This window comes from Rhincodon typus, chromosome 9 (assembly GCF_021869965.1).
Source record: "Rhincodon typus isolate 14 chromosome 9, sRhiTyp1.1, whole genome shotgun sequence".
NCBI lineage: Eukaryota > Metazoa > Chordata > Chondrichthyes > Orectolobiformes > Rhincodontidae > Rhincodon > Rhincodon typus.
The window spans coordinates 91,545,071-91,565,252 of NC_063340.1; the positions used below are offsets into that span (position 1 = coordinate 91,545,071).

The 20,182-nt window shown below is 41.1% G+C and overlaps 1 protein-coding gene across 2 annotated transcripts in view; it reads right to left on the reverse strand.

Moving 5' to 3' along the window:
* LOC109923218 (protein EFR3 homolog B-like) overlaps positions 1-12,189 on the reverse strand; it is a 135,058-nt gene extending 122,869 nt beyond the window's left edge. For both annotated transcript variants that reach the window (XM_048601040.1, XM_048601039.1), the window contains exon 1: positions 11,942-12,189. In XM_048601040.1, the coding sequence (XP_048456997.1) occupies positions 11,942-11,981 (40 nt within the window). In that variant the 5' untranslated portion in view covers positions 11,982-12,189. The remainder of the gene's footprint in view (positions 1-11,941) is intronic.
* Between the last annotated feature and the right edge of the window lie 7,993 nt (positions 12,190-20,182).

Here is a 20,182-nt window from a genome sequence, read left to right on the forward strand (position 1 = left end):
CAGTGGTGTGACCCTTTGATCTTTTATTTCTAAATTCTGTGTCTGATACTATCTCTCTCACTAACACCTGAAGAAGGAGTATGACTCCGACAGCTTATGTTTTCAAATAAACCTGTTGGACTATAACCTAGTGTTGTGTAATTTGTGAGGTTTTATGAAATCAGTTTCTTATTGATTACATCCTATGAACTGCATTCATAACTCTGCCTATTTTTCTGCGAAAGCAGACCAAAACAATAGGCTTACACACGACTTGGATTCCTAACACTTGAAATGTTCACAGCTGCTCGCCTCTGTACTCTTTCAAGGGTGTTCTGTTGTCAGCAATTCTATATCAAGAAACAGTATCAGCAGTTTCCAGCTGAACAAAGGTGCTGTGTTTGCACTAAGATTGATGCTGCCTTCTCCAAGAAAGGAAAACAATTGCTGGAGGTCACAATCTTGAAGTTCGAACATGACATCAGATGCCCAGGAACAAAGTGTCATTGAAATGTACTTCTGCAGTTGATTTTGAATTTTATATTAAAATGCAATAAATAGCTCCTAAAACTGATTGAATAGTTTCCCTGTGTTGTATCCTCCTTCACTGTGGCAGAAAGGTAGAGAATTGAAGAGAGAACCTTGTTAGCTGTAATTATAGCTGCATCATTCACCGGCCTCTTCACATGATGGAGTTATAAAGCACAGAGGTCTTTCAGTCCAAATCAGACAATAACTTAGAGGACAGAGTTATCCAGTTAGTTCCACTCCACTGTCCTTTTCCCAGAACTGCAAATTTCTCCCTTTTTTAGCAAAGAGCCTTTTGAAAATTATTAAGACTATAAGACCATGGAATGTAGAAATTGAAGTAGGCCATGTTCACCATCGATACTGTTCCAGCATTCAAAGAAATCAGGACTGATCTGATAATTCTAAACTTTCCCCATAACTCTTGATTCCCTTACAGATTAAAAATCTGTCTATCTCAGCCTTGAACATACTTAACAGCCCATCCTCGACAGCACTCTGCAATAAATAGATTTCATAGATTCACATCCTTCCGAGATTAGAAATTCCTCCTCATCTCTGTATTGAGACCAGAAGAATTAGGAACAAGAGTAAGCTCCTTGAGCCTGCTCCACCATTCAAGAGGATCAAGGCTGCTCTGACATTCCTCACATCCACTTTCCTACCCATTCTCCATTACCCTTGATTCCCCTACCGATCAACAATCTATGTATCTCAGCCTTAAATATACACAAAGACTCTGTCACCACAGCTCTCTGTGCCAAGGAGTTTCAAAAAACTCACAACCTTCTATGAGAAGAAATTCCTCCTCATATTAGTCTTAAATCAGTACCTCTTTATTCTCAGACTATGGTCTCTGGTCCTAGGCTCTCCCATGAAGGGAAAGATCCACAAATAGGAGACCCCACAGTTTAAGATATTGCCCTCTCACCCCAGATTGTTCCATTAAAGGGAAACAACCCTCAGCATTGACCCTGTCAAATTCCTAAGAATTTGTATGTTTCAATAAGATCGTCTCTTATTCTTTTAAACTCCAAATGGTACAAGACCAACCATAAGAATTAGGAATAAGCCTACTCCACCATTCAACAGGATCAAGGCTGCTCTGACATTCCTCACATCCACTTTCCTACCCTTTCTCCATTACCCTTGATTCCCCTACCAATCAACAATCTATTTATCTCAGCCTTAAATACACACAAAGCCTCTGTCACCACAGCTTTAAGTACGAACTATACTGTAAACGGCAGAACTCTTAGGAACATACAGATGGATCTGGGCATGCAGGTCCACGGTTCCCTAAAAGTGGCAACACAGGTGGTCAAAGTGATTAAGAAGTCATATGGCGTGCTTGCTTTCATCAGCCGGGGTATGGAGTACAAGAGTTGACAAACCATGTTGCAGTATATAAAACCCATGTTAGGCTGCATTTGGAGTATTGTGTGCAGTTTTGGTCACCGTATTATCAGAAGGATGTGGAAGCTTTGGAGAGAGTGCAGAAAAGGTTCACCAGGATGTTGCCCAGTCTCAAGGGCATTGGCTATGAGGAAAGTTAAAAAGACTAGGATTGTTTTCACTGGAAAGACAGAGGCTGAAAGGACACCTGATAGAGGGCTACAAAATTATGAGAGGCATAGTTAGGGTGGATAGTCAGAGGCTTTTTCCCAGAGCTGAAGTTTCAATTACAACGGGGCACAGGTTCAAGGTGAGAGGGCAAAAGTTTAAAGGAGATGTACGAGGAAAGTTTTTCACGCAGAGAGTGGCAGGAGCCTGGAATGCACTGCCAGAGGAGGTGGTGGAAGCAGGCATATTGGTGACATTTAAGAGACTTCTGGATGGTTACATGAATAGGGAGGGAATAGAGGGATACAGATCGAATAAGAACAGGTTTGTTTTTTAGTTTAGTCAGGGCATGATGATCGGCACAGGCTTGGAGGGCCAAAGGGCCTATTCCTGTGCTGTACTTCTCTTTTGTTCTTTTGTTCTTTTCCAGAATCAAAATATTACTGGAAGATTACTATCGGTATATTCACTATCTGTGCAGTTATGTCCTTTAATATCCTAGGATGCAACTCGTCAGATCCATGGGAGTTATCAGCTTTTAGCTCCATTAGTTCCCCTTTTTTTTCTCTAGTGATAGCTATAACATTTATTTTCCAACCCTCACTTTGGCCCCCTAATATTTTAGTATTTTTGAATGCTTTTACGTCTTCCACTGTGAAAACTGATGAAAAGTATTTATTCAATTCCATTGTCATTTCCTGGTTCCTGATTATTATTTCTCCACCATCACTGTCTAAGGCCTATGTTTACTTTGATCTCTTGTTTCCTTTTTCTATATTTAAAGAAGCTGTTACTGTTGGTTTTGATATGACTTGCTCGTTTATCCTCAAACTTTACTTTCCCTCCCTGCAGTCACATCCACCAGTCCCTGATCAGAATTCAAATTTGAATTATGTAATCTGAGCGCATGCTGCCTCCTGGACCCAAGTGTCCAGGAAACTTTCCCCTCCCTAATGTGGTGCAATATTTGCAGCTTGGACTCCAGCTCCTCAGCTGAGAACCTAAATTCCTCATATTGTATACATTTAGTACAGATATTTCATCACGAACAGCCTTTGTGTCCAGCAGTTCCCGTATGCTGTAGCAACAACACATTATCTGTCCCTCCAAACTATCATATTTTATTTAATATATTTATTAATTAGTTACTCTAGTATTTCTGTTATTTATATTTGAAGGGTTCCACGCTCTTTACACTTTATAGTAATTAATTTTTCTACACCAACTTCAATCTTATTTTTGACTTACATTAGATCAGCTTCTAATTGCACTATGTAGTTCAAGTTGCTTTCCCTCATTCTTTCTACCAAAATACATCATTTCATCTCCCATTGTGTCTTCCCATACCATCAGTCTGTATATTTCCTTCTGAAATCTGCTACAATCCTTTTCACTGTTTACCACTTCTTTTAGTTTTCTGTCAACTGCAAAGCCAAAGCCTAGGTCGGTAGCATAAGAACGTAAGAAATCAGAACTGTCCACACAGTTCCTCAAGGAAGCTTCACTATTCAGCAAGTTATGGCTAACCTCTGATCTAACCTCCATTTTCCTTCCCCATCCCCTCATAAGATTATTAGAAGTAGGAACAGGAGTAGGTGTTCAGCCCATTATGCATTTGATAAGATCATGGCTGACCAGACTGTAGCCTTAGCCCTATTTTATTGCTTCTTCCCTTAACCCTCAACTCTCATGTTGATCAAAAATTTGTCTAATTCAGGATGAAATATATTCAATGATCAAACCTCCACTGCTTTGTGGAAGTTAATTCCCAAAACGATCAGCCCTCTGAGAGAATTCTTCCTCATCTCCAGTTTAAATGGGAGATGGTTTTGTTTTTAAAGTGGTGTCACCAGATTCTAAATTCTTCAGGGGAAATATCGTCCCAGCATCCACCCTGTCAAATCCTCGTAGACTCTTATATGTTTCAGGCCCAGCCTGGTCAAACTTTCCTCATTAGACAGGGGAGGCAATGGCCGAGTGATATTATTGCTGGACTGTTAATCCAGAAACCCAGATAATGTGCTGGGGCCTGGGGTTTGAATCCTGCCACGGCAGATGGTGAAATTTGAATTCAATAAATATCTGGAATTAAGAATCTAATGATGACCATAAATCCATTGCCGATTGTCGGAAAAACCCATCTGGTTCATTAATGTCCTTTAGGGAAGGAAACTATCATCCTTACCTAGTCTGGCCTACATGTGACTCCAGACCCACAGCAATATGGTTGACTCTTAACTGCCCTCTGGGCAATTAGGGATGGGCAATAGATAGCCAGCGACACCCTCATCCCGTGAATGAATAAAGAAAAAAAATTGACCCCCTTCCCAGGAATGAGCCTGGTGAACCTTCTCTGAATTCTACCCAATGCAAGTACATCCCTGTGCAGTCACTTTATACCACAGAATTCTGCATTCTCTCTCTCAAATGAAATAATAAGCTGAAGAAGTGTCACTACCACCACCCCCACTTGCTTTCTTATCTATCAATGTATCACCAACAAATTTGACTACAATATAGTCTGTCCTTGCATCCAAGTCATTAGCATAGTTTGTAAGTCATTCAGGCCACAGTCCTATCCCTGGTGGCACTCCATTTGTTAGTTTGCCAAGCTGAAAATGATCAATTTATCCCAACCTTATTTTCTATTACTTATCTAACCCTTTATCAACGATAATTTATCACTCCCGCCAACATGAGTTCTTATATTGTTTAGTAATCTTTTATGTGGGATCTTAGTGAATGTCTTTTGGACATCCAAATACACCACATCTACCAATTCCTTTTCATTCACTGTGCCTGTTACATCGTCAAAGAACTCTGACAAATGTGTAAATATGGTTTTGCTTTTAGAAAACCATATTGACATGGTTTGACTGTATTATGATTTTCACAATGTTTGTCACCAGCTTTTTAGAATAGACTCTAGTATTTTCCCCAAGACTAAAGTTAGACTAACTGATCCATTGTTTCCTGCTTTCTGTCTCTTCTCGAACATATTTTCAAATCTGTTGGGCCCTATCCAGAATATGGAGAATTTTGTAATTCATCCACTACCGCTGCAGCTATTTCTTTTAAGAGTTGGGATGTCATGTTGAGGTTGTACAGGACTGGAATGTAGGAGGTCGAAGGCTGACCTTAAGAAGTTTATAAAATCATGATTTGATTTGATTTATTGCAGTAACATGTACCTAAATACAGTGAAAACCTTTGTTTGTGAGAAGTACGGCAGAGCGTAGCAAACAAGAAAATACAAATCAAAGCGTTCTTAGACAGAGAGAGGCATACAGGTTACAACTGTACAAGAGGTGCACAAAGCAAGATCAACATTAGCAAGATCAACATTACTTGAAGTTGGAGAGTCTATTCAGCAGCCTAATAACAGCAGGGAAGAGGCTGTTGGTGCATGGATTCAAGCTTCTGTATCTTCTGCCTGATGGAAGAGGTTGTAGGAGAGCATTATTAGGGTGGGAGGGGTCTTTGAGGATGTTGGCAGCCTTTACTCAGCAACAGAAGTGTAAATGCAGTCCATGGAAGGGACATTGGCTTCTGTGATGGTCTGGGCTGTGCACACAACCTTCTGTAGTTTCTTACGGTCCTGGATAGAGCAGTTGCCATACCAGGCCGTTATGCACCTGGATACAATGGTGTATCTGTGAAAGTTGGTGAGGGTCCTGATGGACATGCCAAATTTCCAATGCCGCCTGACGGACAAAAGTGATTTTTGTGCCTACTTGACAGTTGCATCTAATTGAGAAGTCCAGGACAGATTGTCGTTTACTGTCACTCCTAGGAACTTGAAACTGTAAACCCTCTTCATTTCAGCTCCGTTGATGTAGATGGGAGGATGTCCTCCTCCTTTCTTCCTGAAGTCAATGATCATTTCATCTGTTTTGCCAACAATGTGAGAGAGGTTGCTATCAGTACACCAAGGCCTCTATCTCCTTTCTGTATTCTGACACATCATTGTTTGATATCTGTCCTACCACGGTCGTGTCATCTGCTAACTTGTCGATGGCATTCATTCAGAATTTGGCTATACAGTCGTGGGTGTACAGCGAGTATGGTAAGGGGTTAAGAACGCATATCTGGGGGTCTCCAGTGTTCAGGCTTATTGTGGAGGAGATGCAGTTGTCTATCTTAACTGAGGGGTATAGATAATGTCAATAGCAAGGGTCCTTCCCTAGCGTGGGGGAGTTCAAAGCTGGGGGGCAAAATGTTAAAGTGAGAGGAGAAAGATTTAAAAAATTCATGGGGGCAACATTTTTCCATAGAGATTGGTTCATGTATGGAATGAACCTTGAGAAAGTTGCCACCCAGGTTGATAGCGTTGTTAAGAAGGCGTACAGTATGTTAGGTTTTATTGGTAGAGGGATTGAGTTTCGGAGCCATGAGGTCATGTTGCAGCTGTACAAAACTCTGGTGCGGCCGCACTTGGAGTATTGCGTACAGTTCTGGTCACCGCATTATAGGAAGGATGTGGAAGCATTGGAAAGGGTGCAGAGGAGATTTACCAGGATGTTGCCTGGTATGGAGGGAAGGTCTTATGAGGAAAGGCTGAGGGTTTTGAGGCTGTTTTCGTTAGAGAGAAGAAGGTTAAGAGGTGACTTGATAGAGACATACAAGATGATCAGAGGATTAGATAGGGTGGACAGTGGGAGCCTTTTTCCTCGGATGGTGATGGCTAGCACGAGGGGACATAGCTTTAAATTGAGGGGTGATAGATATAGGACAGATGTCAGAGGTAGGTTCTTTACTCAGATATTAGTAAGGGCGTGGAATGCCCTGCCTGCAAAAATAGTAGACTCGCCCACTTTAAGGGCATTTAAATGGTCATTGGATAAACATATGGATGATAATGGAATAGTTTAGGTTAGATGGGCTTCAGATTGGTTTTCACAGGTCGGCGCAACATCGAGGGCCGAAGGGCCTGTACTGCGCTGTAATGTTCTATGTTCTATGTTCTGTGAGAGGTAGTGGTGGATGCGGATACAGTTACGTTTAAAAAATATTTGGATAAGTGCATGAATAGAAAATCTTTGGAGGGATATGGGCCAGGCACAGGCAAGTGGGATTAGTTTAGTTTGGGATTATGGTTAGCATCGACCTGTTGTACTGAAGGGTCTGTTTCTGTGCTGTATGATGCCATGCGACCCCAGGATCCTTGCTTTCAAGTCCAGGAGACAACTTTAAGTCCATTTGTTTTCTGAGTATTGTTTCCTCTAGTGGTCATGATTATTTTAAATTCCCTCCTCCCTTTTGCCTCTTGATTTTCTACAAATTTTTAGGATGTTTTCAGTGTCTTCTACAAGTAGAAAATACTTACTAAGGTTCTCTGCCATCTCCTTTTGTCCAATTATTAATTACCACATTTCACCCTCTCAGAGTCCAAGGCTTACTTAACTACTCACTTTCTTTTCATATATCTGTAGAAGCTTTTACTTTTCGTTATCACAGGAAGTGGGCTTCACTGGTTTCGGCTACATTTATTCCTTAATTGAGAAAATGATGATGAGCTGTTCTCTTGGACTCCTGTTGTTCAATGGGGGAGATGAGGATACACACAGAACAGTGCTAGGTAGAGAGTTCTAGGACTTTTATACAAAGCCAGTGAATAAGCAGTAATATGTTTCCAAGTCAGGACGGCAAGTGGCTTGAAGGGGAACTTGGTGGTGTTGGTGGTGTTCCCAGTAATCTATTGCCCTGCTAGGTAGTTGATATCTCTATTTCAGAAGGTGTTATTGGAGGAACCTTGGTGAATTACTACAGTGCATCTTATAACAGGTACACACTGCTGCTACTGAGTGCCGATGGTGAATAAGGTGCATAGGATGCCAATCAAGCTGCTTTCTCCTGAATTTATTGAGCCTGTCATGCTTTTTGAAGGTGTCTGATAATGCTTGTTATTTTCCTCTCTTGTTTTTGTCATCATTTCCTAATTTTTAAATTTTTTGAAATCTTCTGGCCTACAACTAACCTTTGCAAATCTTTCAATTTGATATTATCCTTAACCTCAATATTAGCTCAAGATTCAGGTTCATCATAGAATCATAGAATCCCTAGAGTGTGGAAACAGTGTTGTAGCTACATTATTTTCTCAATCCTGTTAATGACCAGAAATCTATCAACCTGAATCTCAAATAGACTCAACAATTTTTTTTCAAATGTATCTTTAATTGCTCAAGACTTGAGTATTTACTACATAATCCCTTCTCCAAACATTTTCTAGACTCAAGGGTGGTTTTCTGGACAAAAGGTATAAAGAGATCACTCAAATCCTTATAGATTAGTTGCTGGTTGATTTCTTCTGACTGTACCAACATTTGGTGCTTAACTTGGTTCATTCAAATTACTAAGTTGATATGGAGTGGAGTGGCAGGTGCTACAGGACCTTAACATCAAACCTTCTGCACAAACTCATTTCTCTAAACATTGTTGGGGTATAACGAGTATGGCAGAACGAACAGAAGTTACACACAGCAGCACAAGACACCAGAAGACAAAACAGAACAACTAGAGCTCTCAGTAGGATGCCTTATTTGCCTTGCATGCTAATACAGCAATACTCTATTGGAACCTCAACAACAAATGAGTCATACACTAAAATAAAGCAAAGAACTGAAGATGTTGGAACAAAAATAGTATTTGCTGCAGAAACACAGCAGGTCTGGCAGTATCTGTAGAGAGAAAGCTGAATTAAAGTTTAAGTCCAGTGACCCTGCTTCAGAACTCAATAAATGAGTCATCCATGTTTCAATGAAGACAGGATCATTATAGGGTTCCGAGTGGCATGGAGTAGATGAGAATTGCAGCAGCATCATACAAGAAGTCCAGCAAGGCTCATCTCAATGCTGGGAACAACTCATTCCATCTTTTCTGAGCATCAAGTTAAGATTCTTGATAAGCAACGGCAAGTCATCTTTTAGGGGGATTATTGCTTGTTAATGACCTTAATATCTGCAGATTTCACCTTATTAATACGCAGCTTTCTACCTTACCATCTGCCATGAGCAAACTAGATGCTGAGAATTCTTGACATAGAAGTCAAAACAAATACCTGCTGACCAGCTCACTGCTGGCTGCCGAGAGACTCCATGTTGGTCAATACACAACGCATGCCATAGAAACATTTAAACAGAAAAATTAGCAGGAGTAGGCCATTCAGTCCTTTGAGCCTGCTCTGCCAGTGGATATGATCACGACTGATCATCCAGCTTGGTAACCTGTTCCTGCTTTCTCCCAACCCTTTGATCCCTCTGGGCCAAGAACTATATCCAGTCAAAGCCAGTCCTCAGTCAAGCGAAGGGAGACAGCCTCTGGTAAAGGGGTCTCTGCACAGTAAGTTGAAGTCAACCTCTGATATCAGTCCTGACTTGGTCTTGGTCAATCAGCTGCTCAGAAATGTCAGAGTTAGGATTCTCTGTTCATAAGGGATGAGGAGCTGAATGTTGGGCTGCCCACTACCTGTCCTGACTCAATCTGCCCTATTGGGGCTGCTTCACTCCTGGAACATGAGAAAAGGAGTTATTAACAGAGATGAAAATTGGTGGTACAGCTGCTACTTTTGGTGCAGATGGTGAGGTACTCCAAATAAGTGAGTAGGCAGTGCAGACAGCATGCGGTGTTGGGGATGTAAGTTGTTGTGGTGGGTGAAAGTGAGTGAGGGAAGATGTTGCAGACAAAGGGATAGAGCATGAGTCTTGGTGAAGGTGGGTACAGTAGCAGAGATTGACTGAGTGAATTTGAGGTATAAGAGAGAAGATGGCCATTGACCTACTTCCTATATTTGCAATTCATGAGCCACATCATGGTTTCATGGCCTCTTCTGCTGGTCCTGGTGGAAAAAGATACCACCAGGTTATTGTCCACAAAGGAAGGTGCCCTCTACCATGTCTAGGGCAAATTTCAGGAACAGTACAGGACTAACAGTTCTTGTACAGGGGCACAATCGTATTTTGAAGAAGGCACCATTGCCAGGGATAGCAGTCTGTTTTCATTTATTCACCACGGCATGTGGGTCTCACTGGTTAGGCCAGCACTTATTGTCCCTAGTAGCCCCTTGAGAAGGTGGTGGTTAGCTATCTTCTTGAATTGCTGCAGACCTTGTTCTGTAGCCATCATGGAGGGAGTTCCAGGATTTTGACCCAGCGACAGTGAAGGAATGATAATACATTTCCAAATCTGGTGAGAGACTTGGAGGGGAACTTGCAGTAATGGTGTTCCCATCTATTTGCTGCCTTTGTCCTTCCAGATGGAAGTGGACGTTGGTTTGGAAGGTGCTGTCTAAGCAACCTTGGTGAATTTCTGCAGTGCATTTTGTGGATGATGCACACCGCAATTACAGTAAGTCATTCCAGGTGCTGTGAGTCTTAGAATCATACGTGAGGGCACTTAGGAGTGGGGTAGGTAGTTAAGGCGGTGGGTTTGGTAAAATATGATGAGAGAACTTGCTAGGCCTTGTCAAAATTCTCCATGAAACTCGACAAAACTGACACAGCCAAAAAGATTCAGCCCATTAACACTGAATCTGCCACCAGTTGGTTGCAATAATAAGACATTAAACAATGAAATTTACAATCAAATCCAGAAATGAAACAATGCCATATTTCATAAAAATATAATCGTCCCTGAGCCAATATCTCACTCAAGTGACTATTCTTCAGACATCAACCTGGAGATGAAGTAGGCTTGTCAAGCATGTAGTGTATCACAGATCAGCCTATATATAGCCCTCACCAAATATCATACCTGTACGCTTCTCAGGAGTCACTAGATTGTGTTCAGGACCAGTAGCCCTCCCACCGGGGCACCTGGGTAAACTATGGTAGCCCTCATGCCCATGCTGGCTCAAATCAAGTAGGCATGGCTCACCTTCATGCTGGTTTATGGGGAATCTGCTACTGTAGCTCTGACTTAGAGCACTACCACTGTGCTGCCAACTGTATACATATGATGTAATTCAGCAGACATGAGCCATTGCAGCTACCATATAAACAGATTTTAAAAATACTTCAAATGCAGCGTTCATTGTAAAACTTAATAGATAGGAGCTCTACAAAACAAGAATAGTATTTCATTCAGAAACTGCCAACAAACAATATGAATATCAAATTGGCTTTTAAGTATACTGGTTTATTTTTCATTTTTATTTTATTAATATCAGGTCTGCACTCTCATAAGATTATTAGTTCAAGCCTTACCGTACATCTTACAGCAGATTATACCATCTCTCCCTCAATTCCAGGCATCTGAAAGAATTTAATCTTTCCAAGAAATGATAGATGCAGTTGACCCTAGCTCCTGTATGATGCTAGCAATGGTCCTGATGAGTGCTCAATGACAGGCACACAGAGACCTTTCATCCACTACAGTCAACAAGGGATGAATGAAGGAGGAATCATTGATCCAGTGGTATTCCTTCTTCCTCTCTGGGGACGAGAGTATTAAGACTCTCAGTCCTTGATACAATGCTTCGGCTCTGCATGCATTACATCAGCAGCTTTTTCTTGGCAGACACACAGCTTATTAGGTCGGGGAGTGGGGGGGTGGTGAATTCTTAATGCAGTTAAAACATATTTCACAAAGGGAATTAACGCAGAGAAGAATGTCATTAATCAAACCTGTAGCAGTGGCATTGTTGCCTCTTTTATCTGCAAAATAACTTCCACATTTATCAAAAATCTGATTTGAATGCCTTGTACTGTGGATGATAGAGACTGTCTAATGCTTTTATTTACAGTAAACGACAGTCCCCTCCACTGTTGCGATCATACTGTCTAATGTATGAGAGACTGTGAACGAATGAGGAAGTTAAGAGGCAGCTGTCAGTAGGACAGATATTTCAAAATACTTGTTATGTTTAAATACTTACCATTTCCAACATGGTGGTCAGCAATTCCACAGCAGTCCATGAGAAATGCAACTATGTATGCTCGCTGGCATTCCAATAAATCTGACTGTTGAGTTTCACTTGACAAAGAAGAAAGCACTTTGAAAAAGGATGAAAAGCAAGAAACCACAGCACTGATCTCTCTCGATATCTGCAATGCTGCTATTGTACTGTCTGTTAGAAGGAGATTTCTGGATCCAACAGAGCAGGGAGCAGAGCTTTATATTCCCAGCCTTCTCCCTCCGCCTTCCTCTTTCTCCCTTCAAGGGCGTTATGATACCAGTGACACACTTCAACTCATTTCTAGTCCTTTCACTCTCACAGATACACAAATAATAGGTTTCAGTGCTCCACTTGAAATGTAAGATACGTCACAATCTTTTCAGTGACACGAACCCCTATCTGGAACTGCAACATAAGTTTTTAAATATTTAATTTTACATCAGAGGCTGTGAAGTATAGACAGCACTGATTCAATTAAATGCAAAATAACTAAGCAACCCAACACATACATAATAAAACAGTCTCCATTGCTACACCATTTAAGTGTAAGTTATCAATTAATAACTTTAAAAAAAACAGCAAAACAAAGCCATGATTAACCAGCTCAAGCCTTCCAATTTCTCACTCCTTGGCAAAGGCAATATTCATACCTTACTTCATACCCGACCTATGGTGTTACAGGGGGAGCTATTGATCTAAGAAACTCACTGAACAAAATATTAATTTGAAGTCAGCTTCCATGCTGGGAGAAGCTAGAGTTGAATGTGTGAAATCCCAATGCCAGCAGCAAATGAATTGAGGGAATGATTTTTAACTTGTAGGTTTTACTCCTCACAGATATACAGCAGGTCTGATGCATGCTTGCAAAAAGAGAATGTACAGATGGAATTTTTTAAAAAAATTATTTACGGGATGTGGGCATCGCTGGCTAGATAGCTTTTATTGCCCATCCCTAATTGCCCAGAGAGCAGTTCAGGTCAACCACATTGCTGTGGGTCTGGAGTCATATATAGGCCAGACCAGGTAAGGATGGTAGTTTCCTTCCCTAAAGGACATTAGTGAACCAGATGGGTTTTTTCCTAACAATCGACAATGGGTTCATGGTCTCATTAGATTCTTAATTCCAGATATTTTTACTGAATTCAAATTCCACCATCTGCTGAGGTGGGATTTGAACCCAGGTCCCCAGAATGTTTTCTGGGTCTCTGGATTAACAGTCCAGCAATAATACCACTAGGCCATCGCATCCTCCATGGGAGATTTCAGAAGCAAGGGTAGCACCCCAGTTAGATAAATGTGAGGTGTTGCATTTTGGAAAGGCAAGTCAGAGCAGGACTTAAACACTTAACGGCAAGGTACTGGGGAGTGTTGCTGAACAAAGAGACCTTGGAGTGCAAGTTCATATTTCCTTGAAAGTGCAGTTCCAGGTTGACAAGATAGTGAAGAAGGTGTTTGGTATGCTTGAGATAACAAGGTGTAGAGCTGGATGAACATAGCAGGCCAAGCAGCATCAGAGGAGCAGGAAAGCTGATGTTTTGGGTCTGGACCCTTCTTCAGAAAACGGTATGCTTGCCTTGTTGGTCAGTGCATTGACTATTGGAATTGGGAGGTCATGTTGTGGCTGTACAGTACATTGGTTTGGCCACTTCTGGAATACTGCCTGCAATTCTCAGCTTCCTGCTATAAGAAGCAAGTTGTGAAACTTGAAAGGGTTCAGAAAAGATTTACAAGGATGTTGCCAGGGTTGGAGGGTTTGAGCTATAGGGAGAGGTTATATAGGCTGGGGGGGTGACCTTACAGAAATTTATAAGATCATGAGGGACATGGATAGCATGAATAGCCATGGTCTTTACTCCAGGGTGGGGGAGTCCAAAACTAGAGGGCATGGGTTTAAGATGAGAGGGGAAAGATTTAAAAGGGACTTAAACGGCGACTTTTTTCATGCAGAGGGTGGTGCATGTATGGAATTGGCTGCCAGAAGAAGCGGTGGAGGCTGGTACAATTACAACATATAAAAGGCATCTGGATGGGAATATGAATAGGGTCTGTTTCCATGTTGTACGGCTCTATGACTCTAAGACCACGGCATCCCAGTGGAATAACTACTAGATGCAGGCAGGAACAGAAGGGATATACACTTTCCCCTGCAATGATCATAAAAAATCTGCTGCTTTCATCAAGAAGATATGGTGGGAGGTAGGCAAGGAGGTGAGCAGCTGGAGGATAAGATAAGGATCATGCGCGCTTAACAAAGAGAAATATAGGTTATTGGATAAGGCTAGATGTTACAAAAACAATAAAAGAACTAAACAAAAGGCTATGTTTCTGAATGTATTCAGAATAAAACAAATTACCTGGTAGTGCAAGTAGAAATAAATAAGTCCAACTGCAGCAAGACAGATTGATAGTTTGGGACCTAAAATTATAGGGTGCGGGATATTCAGGAATGCAGCAAGCTACGAAAAGTAAGCTAAGATTATTGATGTTATTAACACAATAAAAATGGATGACTTAAGTTCAGGAGTCGAAAAGTAATGCAGTCTGGGTAGAAATGAGAAATAATAAGGGCAAAAAGTCACTTATGTGAAAGGTATATGGACTACTTAACAGTAACCACTCATTACAATGGAATATTAATGAAAAAATAATGGAACTTGTCATAACGATACAGCAATAGTCATGGGAGATTTTAATCTTTGTATTGCCTGGAAAAATTAGATGAGGAAAAATAGATAAGAGGAGTTCATTGAATATTTTTAAGTCAGTTTCTTGGAACAGCATGTTCTGGAATTGACCAAAGGACAGATTAAACCTGCTATTGTGTGATAGATAGAATTACTTAATAACATCATACTGAAGGTGCCCTGTGGTTACAGCAATAATAAGATTGCTAATTTTTACATTTAGGGTGAATGAGAGAACTGTGGGTCCAATACTTACATTTTAAATTTAAATTTAAATAAGGCCATTATGAGGACATGAAACCAGTATCAGCTTAAGAGAACTGGCAAGTTAGGTTAAGGGTTTAGTCATGGGAGGCAGACTGCAGCAGTTCAAGGAGGCAGCTCACCACCAACTTCTAAAGGGCAACTAGGGATAGTCAATAAATGCTGGCCAGCCAACGATCCCCATGTTCCACAAATGAATTCAAAAAAAGATGCAGTAGTAGGCATTCAAGGAGATATTTTAGAATACACAACATAGATATATTCCAAGGAGAAAGGAAAATTTTAAGGGAGGAACCCACCATCTATGCTCACCTAAAAAATTTAAAGATATTATCAAACTTAACAAAAAGCATATTCTTGTGCAAAGATGAGTGCAGGTCAGAGGATTAGACAGAATATTAAAAAAAGCACATGACTAACAGATTAATAAAAGGAAAAAAAATGTACAATAGTTAGCTAGATAGAAATTATAAAATAGATACTAAGAGTTTCAATTGATAAAATGGAAAAGAGTTAACAAAGTGAATGATGACCTTACAGAAATTAAGACTGGAGAACTAATAATGGAAAATAAAGAGATGGCTGATGAATTGAACTGGTATTTTGTGCCATCTTCAACGTAGAAGGTACAAATAACATCCAAGAAATGGCTGTAAATCAGGAAATGGAAGGGATGGAGGAAGTAAAGAAAATTAGAGTAATCAGGGAAGTGGTAATGAGCAAATTATTGGAGCTATGCACTGGCAGGTCCTTAGTCCTCAACAACCTCATCCTAGGGTCTTAAAGTAAGCAGTTAATGAAGTAGCTGTTGCATTGTTTTAATTTTCCTAAACTCCCTTGATTTGGCGAATGCTCCTTAGATTGGAAAATAGCAAACATAATTCCTGCATTCAAAAAGGAAGAGAACAAGAAGAAAGCAGGCCAGGCCATCTAGCTTACATCTGTCACAGGGGGAATGTTAGAGGTTAAAGGCTGGGGTTTTTGTCACTGCAGCATAGGAGGTTGAGAGGTGACCTTATAGCAGTTTATAAAATAATGACGGGTATGGATAGGGTTAATAGTAGTTGTCTTTTCCCTAGGATGGGGAATTTCAAGACTAGGGGGTACATTTTAAAGGTGAGAGGAGAGAGATTTAAAAAAATACATGAGGGACAAAATTTTTACACAGAGAGTGGTTCGTGTGTGGAATGAACTTCCTGAGGAAGTGATGGATATGGGTACAATTACAAGTACATGAATAGGGAAGGTTGGAGGGATATGGGCCAGGAGCAGGTAGGTGGGACTACTTTGTTTGGGATTATGTTCAGCATGGATTGGTTCGACCGAAGGGCCTGTTTCCGTGCTGTATGACTCTATGACTCATGTTATGACAGGACAATTGGAAACATTCAAGACAGAGTTAGCATGGTTTTGTGAATGAAACATCAGCCTTAAGTAAATATTGGAGTTCTTGGAAGTAACATATGCTTTCATTAAAGGGGAATCTGTGCATGTGCTGTACTTAGATTTCTAGAGTCTGTTTGAGAAGGTGCAACCTGAAATGTTATTGTGGTGTAAAGGTAATATATTGGCACGAATAGAGAATGAATGGCTCACAGGAAACAAAGAGGAGGCATAAATGGATCTTTTTCTGGTGGGCAAGACGTAACAAGAAATATGCCTCAGAGATCTGAGCTGGGTCCTCAACTGCTTACCGTTTATATAAATGACTTGGATGAAGGACTAAAGGTTCTTTTTTATTATTCTTTCAAGTGATATGGCTGTCACTGGCTGGGCCAGCATTTATTGCCATCTCTAGGAGCAAATTACTGCAGATGCCGGAATCTGCACTGAAAACAAAAACTGGAGATTACAGCAGGTTGGCAGCATCCATGGAGAGAAAGCAAGCTAACGTTTCATGTCTAGATGACTCTTCATCAGAGCTGACATGAAGTGTGGAGAGGGCAGCATTTATGCAATAGTGGGGTAGGAGGGGTGGAGTGCTTCAAGAGAAAGGATATTAATAGTGCAGATTAAATGACTGGAATTTGAGGATGGCAGAAGAATGGTGTGTCTAACTGCCAAATTGGAAAGAACAGATAGAACTCTGGAGAGGGAGGAGGGGAGAGAGGACATGGTGACAGCATGCCAAGGACAGACAAATGGGCAAATGAGCACAATGCTGTTTTAAAATGACTGGCTTCGGGGAGTTGGGGGTCATGTTTGCACACAGACTGGAGGTGTTCTGCAAAGCAGTCACTGAGTCTGCATTTGATTTCACCAATGTAAAGTAGGCCACATTTGGTGCAGCAAATGCAGTAGACCAGATTGGAAGAGGTACAGGTGAAATGCTGCTTCACTTGGAAAGACTGTATAGGCTCTTGGACAGTGAGCAGGGAGGAGGTGGAGGAGATAGTGTTGCACCTTCTGCAGTTACATGGGAAGGTGCCTGGGAAGATATTGGTGGTCGAGGAATGCACGAGGGTGACCTAGAGAGAACAGGCCCCATGAAATACATACAGGAGTAGTCAGGGGAAGATTTGTTTGGTGGTGGCGTTCTGCTGGAATTGTCTGAAATGGTGTAGGATGATCCTTTGAATGCAGAGGCTAGTGGGATGAAAAGTGAGGAGCAGGGGGTCACAATCATGCTACTGTGAGCGATGGGAGGTGGCAAGGGCAGAAGCACAGGTGATAGGTCTGATACGGTTGAGGGCCCTCTCAATCACACTGGGCGGAAAACCACAGTTATGGAAGAGTCATTTATTGCCATTTTTAGTGGCCATTGCTGGTGCTGAGTTGCCTTCTTGAACCACTGCAGTCCATTTGTTACAGATAGATGTACAATGCCATCTAGGATTTTGATGTTACTGATGATACAAAGATAGATAGAAAACTGTACAGTACATTGATTAGGCCACTTTTGGATTGCTACATTTAGTACTGGTTTCCCTGCTATAGGGAAATTGTGAAATCTAAATGGGTTCAGAAAAGATTTACAAGGCTGTTGCTAGAGTTGAAGGGTTTGAGCTTTAGGGGGAGGCTGAATAGGCTGGGGATATTTTCCCTGGACATCGGAGGCTGAGGGGTGACTTTATAGAGCTTTATAAAGTTATGAGGAGCATGGATAGGGTGAATAGCCAAGGTATTTTTCCCAGGATAGGGGACTAAATTAATTTAGGATATCTGGTCAGCATGGTCAAATTGGATCGAAGCGTCTTGTTTCTGTATATCTCTATAACTCTATCTGTCTAAATGTCCTTTAAATTTTGTAGTTGTAACCACCTCTACCACTTCCTCTGCCAGCTCATGCTAGGTACACACTGACTAAGTGAAAAAGTTCCCCTTAAGTCCCTTTTAAATCTTTCCCCACTCACCTTAAACCTATACCCTTTAGTTTAGAGTCCCTTGCCCTGGGGAAAGGACTTTGCCTATTCACCTTACCTGTGCCCCACATGATTTTATAAACAGGAAGAACACAGCAAGCCAGGCAGCATCTGGAGGAAAGGAGCAGTCAACATTTTAGGTATTACCCTTCTTCAGGACTCCTGAATTAGTCCTGAAGAAGGATAATACCCGAAACATTCACTGCTCCTTTCCTCCAGATGCTGCCTGGCTTGCTGTGTTCTTCCAGCCTTGTGTATGTCTACCTTGGATTCCAGCATCTGCAGCTTTTTTTGCCTCTAACCATTATTGTATAAACCTCTATAAGGTCACCTTTCCCTGGGGGAGGCGATGGCCTTGTGGTATAATCGCTGGACTGTTAATCCAGAGACCCAGACAACATTCTGGGGACCTGGGTTCAAATCCCGCCTTGGCAGATGGTGGAATTTGAATTCAATAAAATATCTGGAATTAAGAGTCTAATGATGACCATGAATCCATTGCCGATGGTCAGGAAAAACCCATCTGATTCATTGATGTCCTTCAGAGAAGGAAATCTGCCATCCTCACCTGGTCTGGCCTACATGTGACTCCAACTCACAGGTTGACTCTTAACTGCCCTCTGGGCAATTAGGGCTGGGCAATAAATGCTGCCCAGCCAGCAATGCCCTCATTCAATTAAAGAATAAAGGAGCCTCCTATGCTCCAAGCAAAAAAAGTCCCAGCCTATCCAGCCTCTTCTCATAACTCAAACATTCTAGTTTAAGAAACATCCTTGTAAATCTTTTTTGCACACTTTGGACCCTTTGGTCCAACTCATCCCCGCCAACCAGATATCCTTCACCCATTTGCCAGCATTTGGCCTACATCCCTCTAAATCCTTCTTATTCATATATCCTCCAAATGCCTTTTAAATGCTGTAATTGTACCAGGCTCCACCACCTCCTCTGGCAGTTCGTTCTATAAGCGCACTACCCTCTGCATGAAAAACTGCCCCTCAGATCCCTTCAAAATCTTTCCCTTTTCACCTTAAACCTATGCCCTCTAGTTTTGGACTTCCCTATCCTGAGAAAAAGACCAGGGTATGATAAAGGATTTAGTAGCAAAACACATAGAAAATCAAGAAGATCAGTATGGTTTCTTGAAGGGAAATCATGCCTGACAAATTTATTACACACCTACGGAGGTAACAAACAGGTTTGATTGAGGGAAATCAGTAGATGTCATATATCTGGTTTCCAAAGGGAATTCAATCAGAGACCACACATAAAACTCCTTAATAAGAAAAAAAACCAAGGTGCAGGGCTAGAATATTAGCATGGACGCAGGATTGAATACTAAAAGAAGACAAAGAGTTGAGATAAAGGGAAAGTTTTCAAGACTGCAACCTGTAGCTAGTGAAATGCCACAGAGAGCCACAATTATTTACAATATAAGTAAATGACTTAGATGAGAAAAGTAAATGTACCACTGCCAAATTTTCAGATAAATGAGGGAAAGCAAAAAGTGAGGATGACACAAAGAATCTACAGAGTAATATAGAGGTTAAGCAAGTGAGCAAAAACTTGGTAGATGAACTATAATGTGAGAAAATGTGAGGTTATGCACTTTGGCAGAACTGAATATTATTTTTGTGGAAAAAGAATGCAGAGCACTGCAGTATAGAGGAATTTCAGAGTTCTAGGACATATATAACAAAAAGTTAGTATCCAAGTTCAGTGAGCAATAGGGATGGCAAACTGAATGCTGGACTTCATTTCAAAGGGAATGGAGGATAAAAATACTGAGGTCTTGCTAAAACTACATAAAATACCAGTCAGACCATAACTGGAATACTGTTGAACAGTTTTCATAAAATCATATAATACAGAAGAGGGCCTTTGGCCCACTGAGACTGCATCAACAAAAAAAT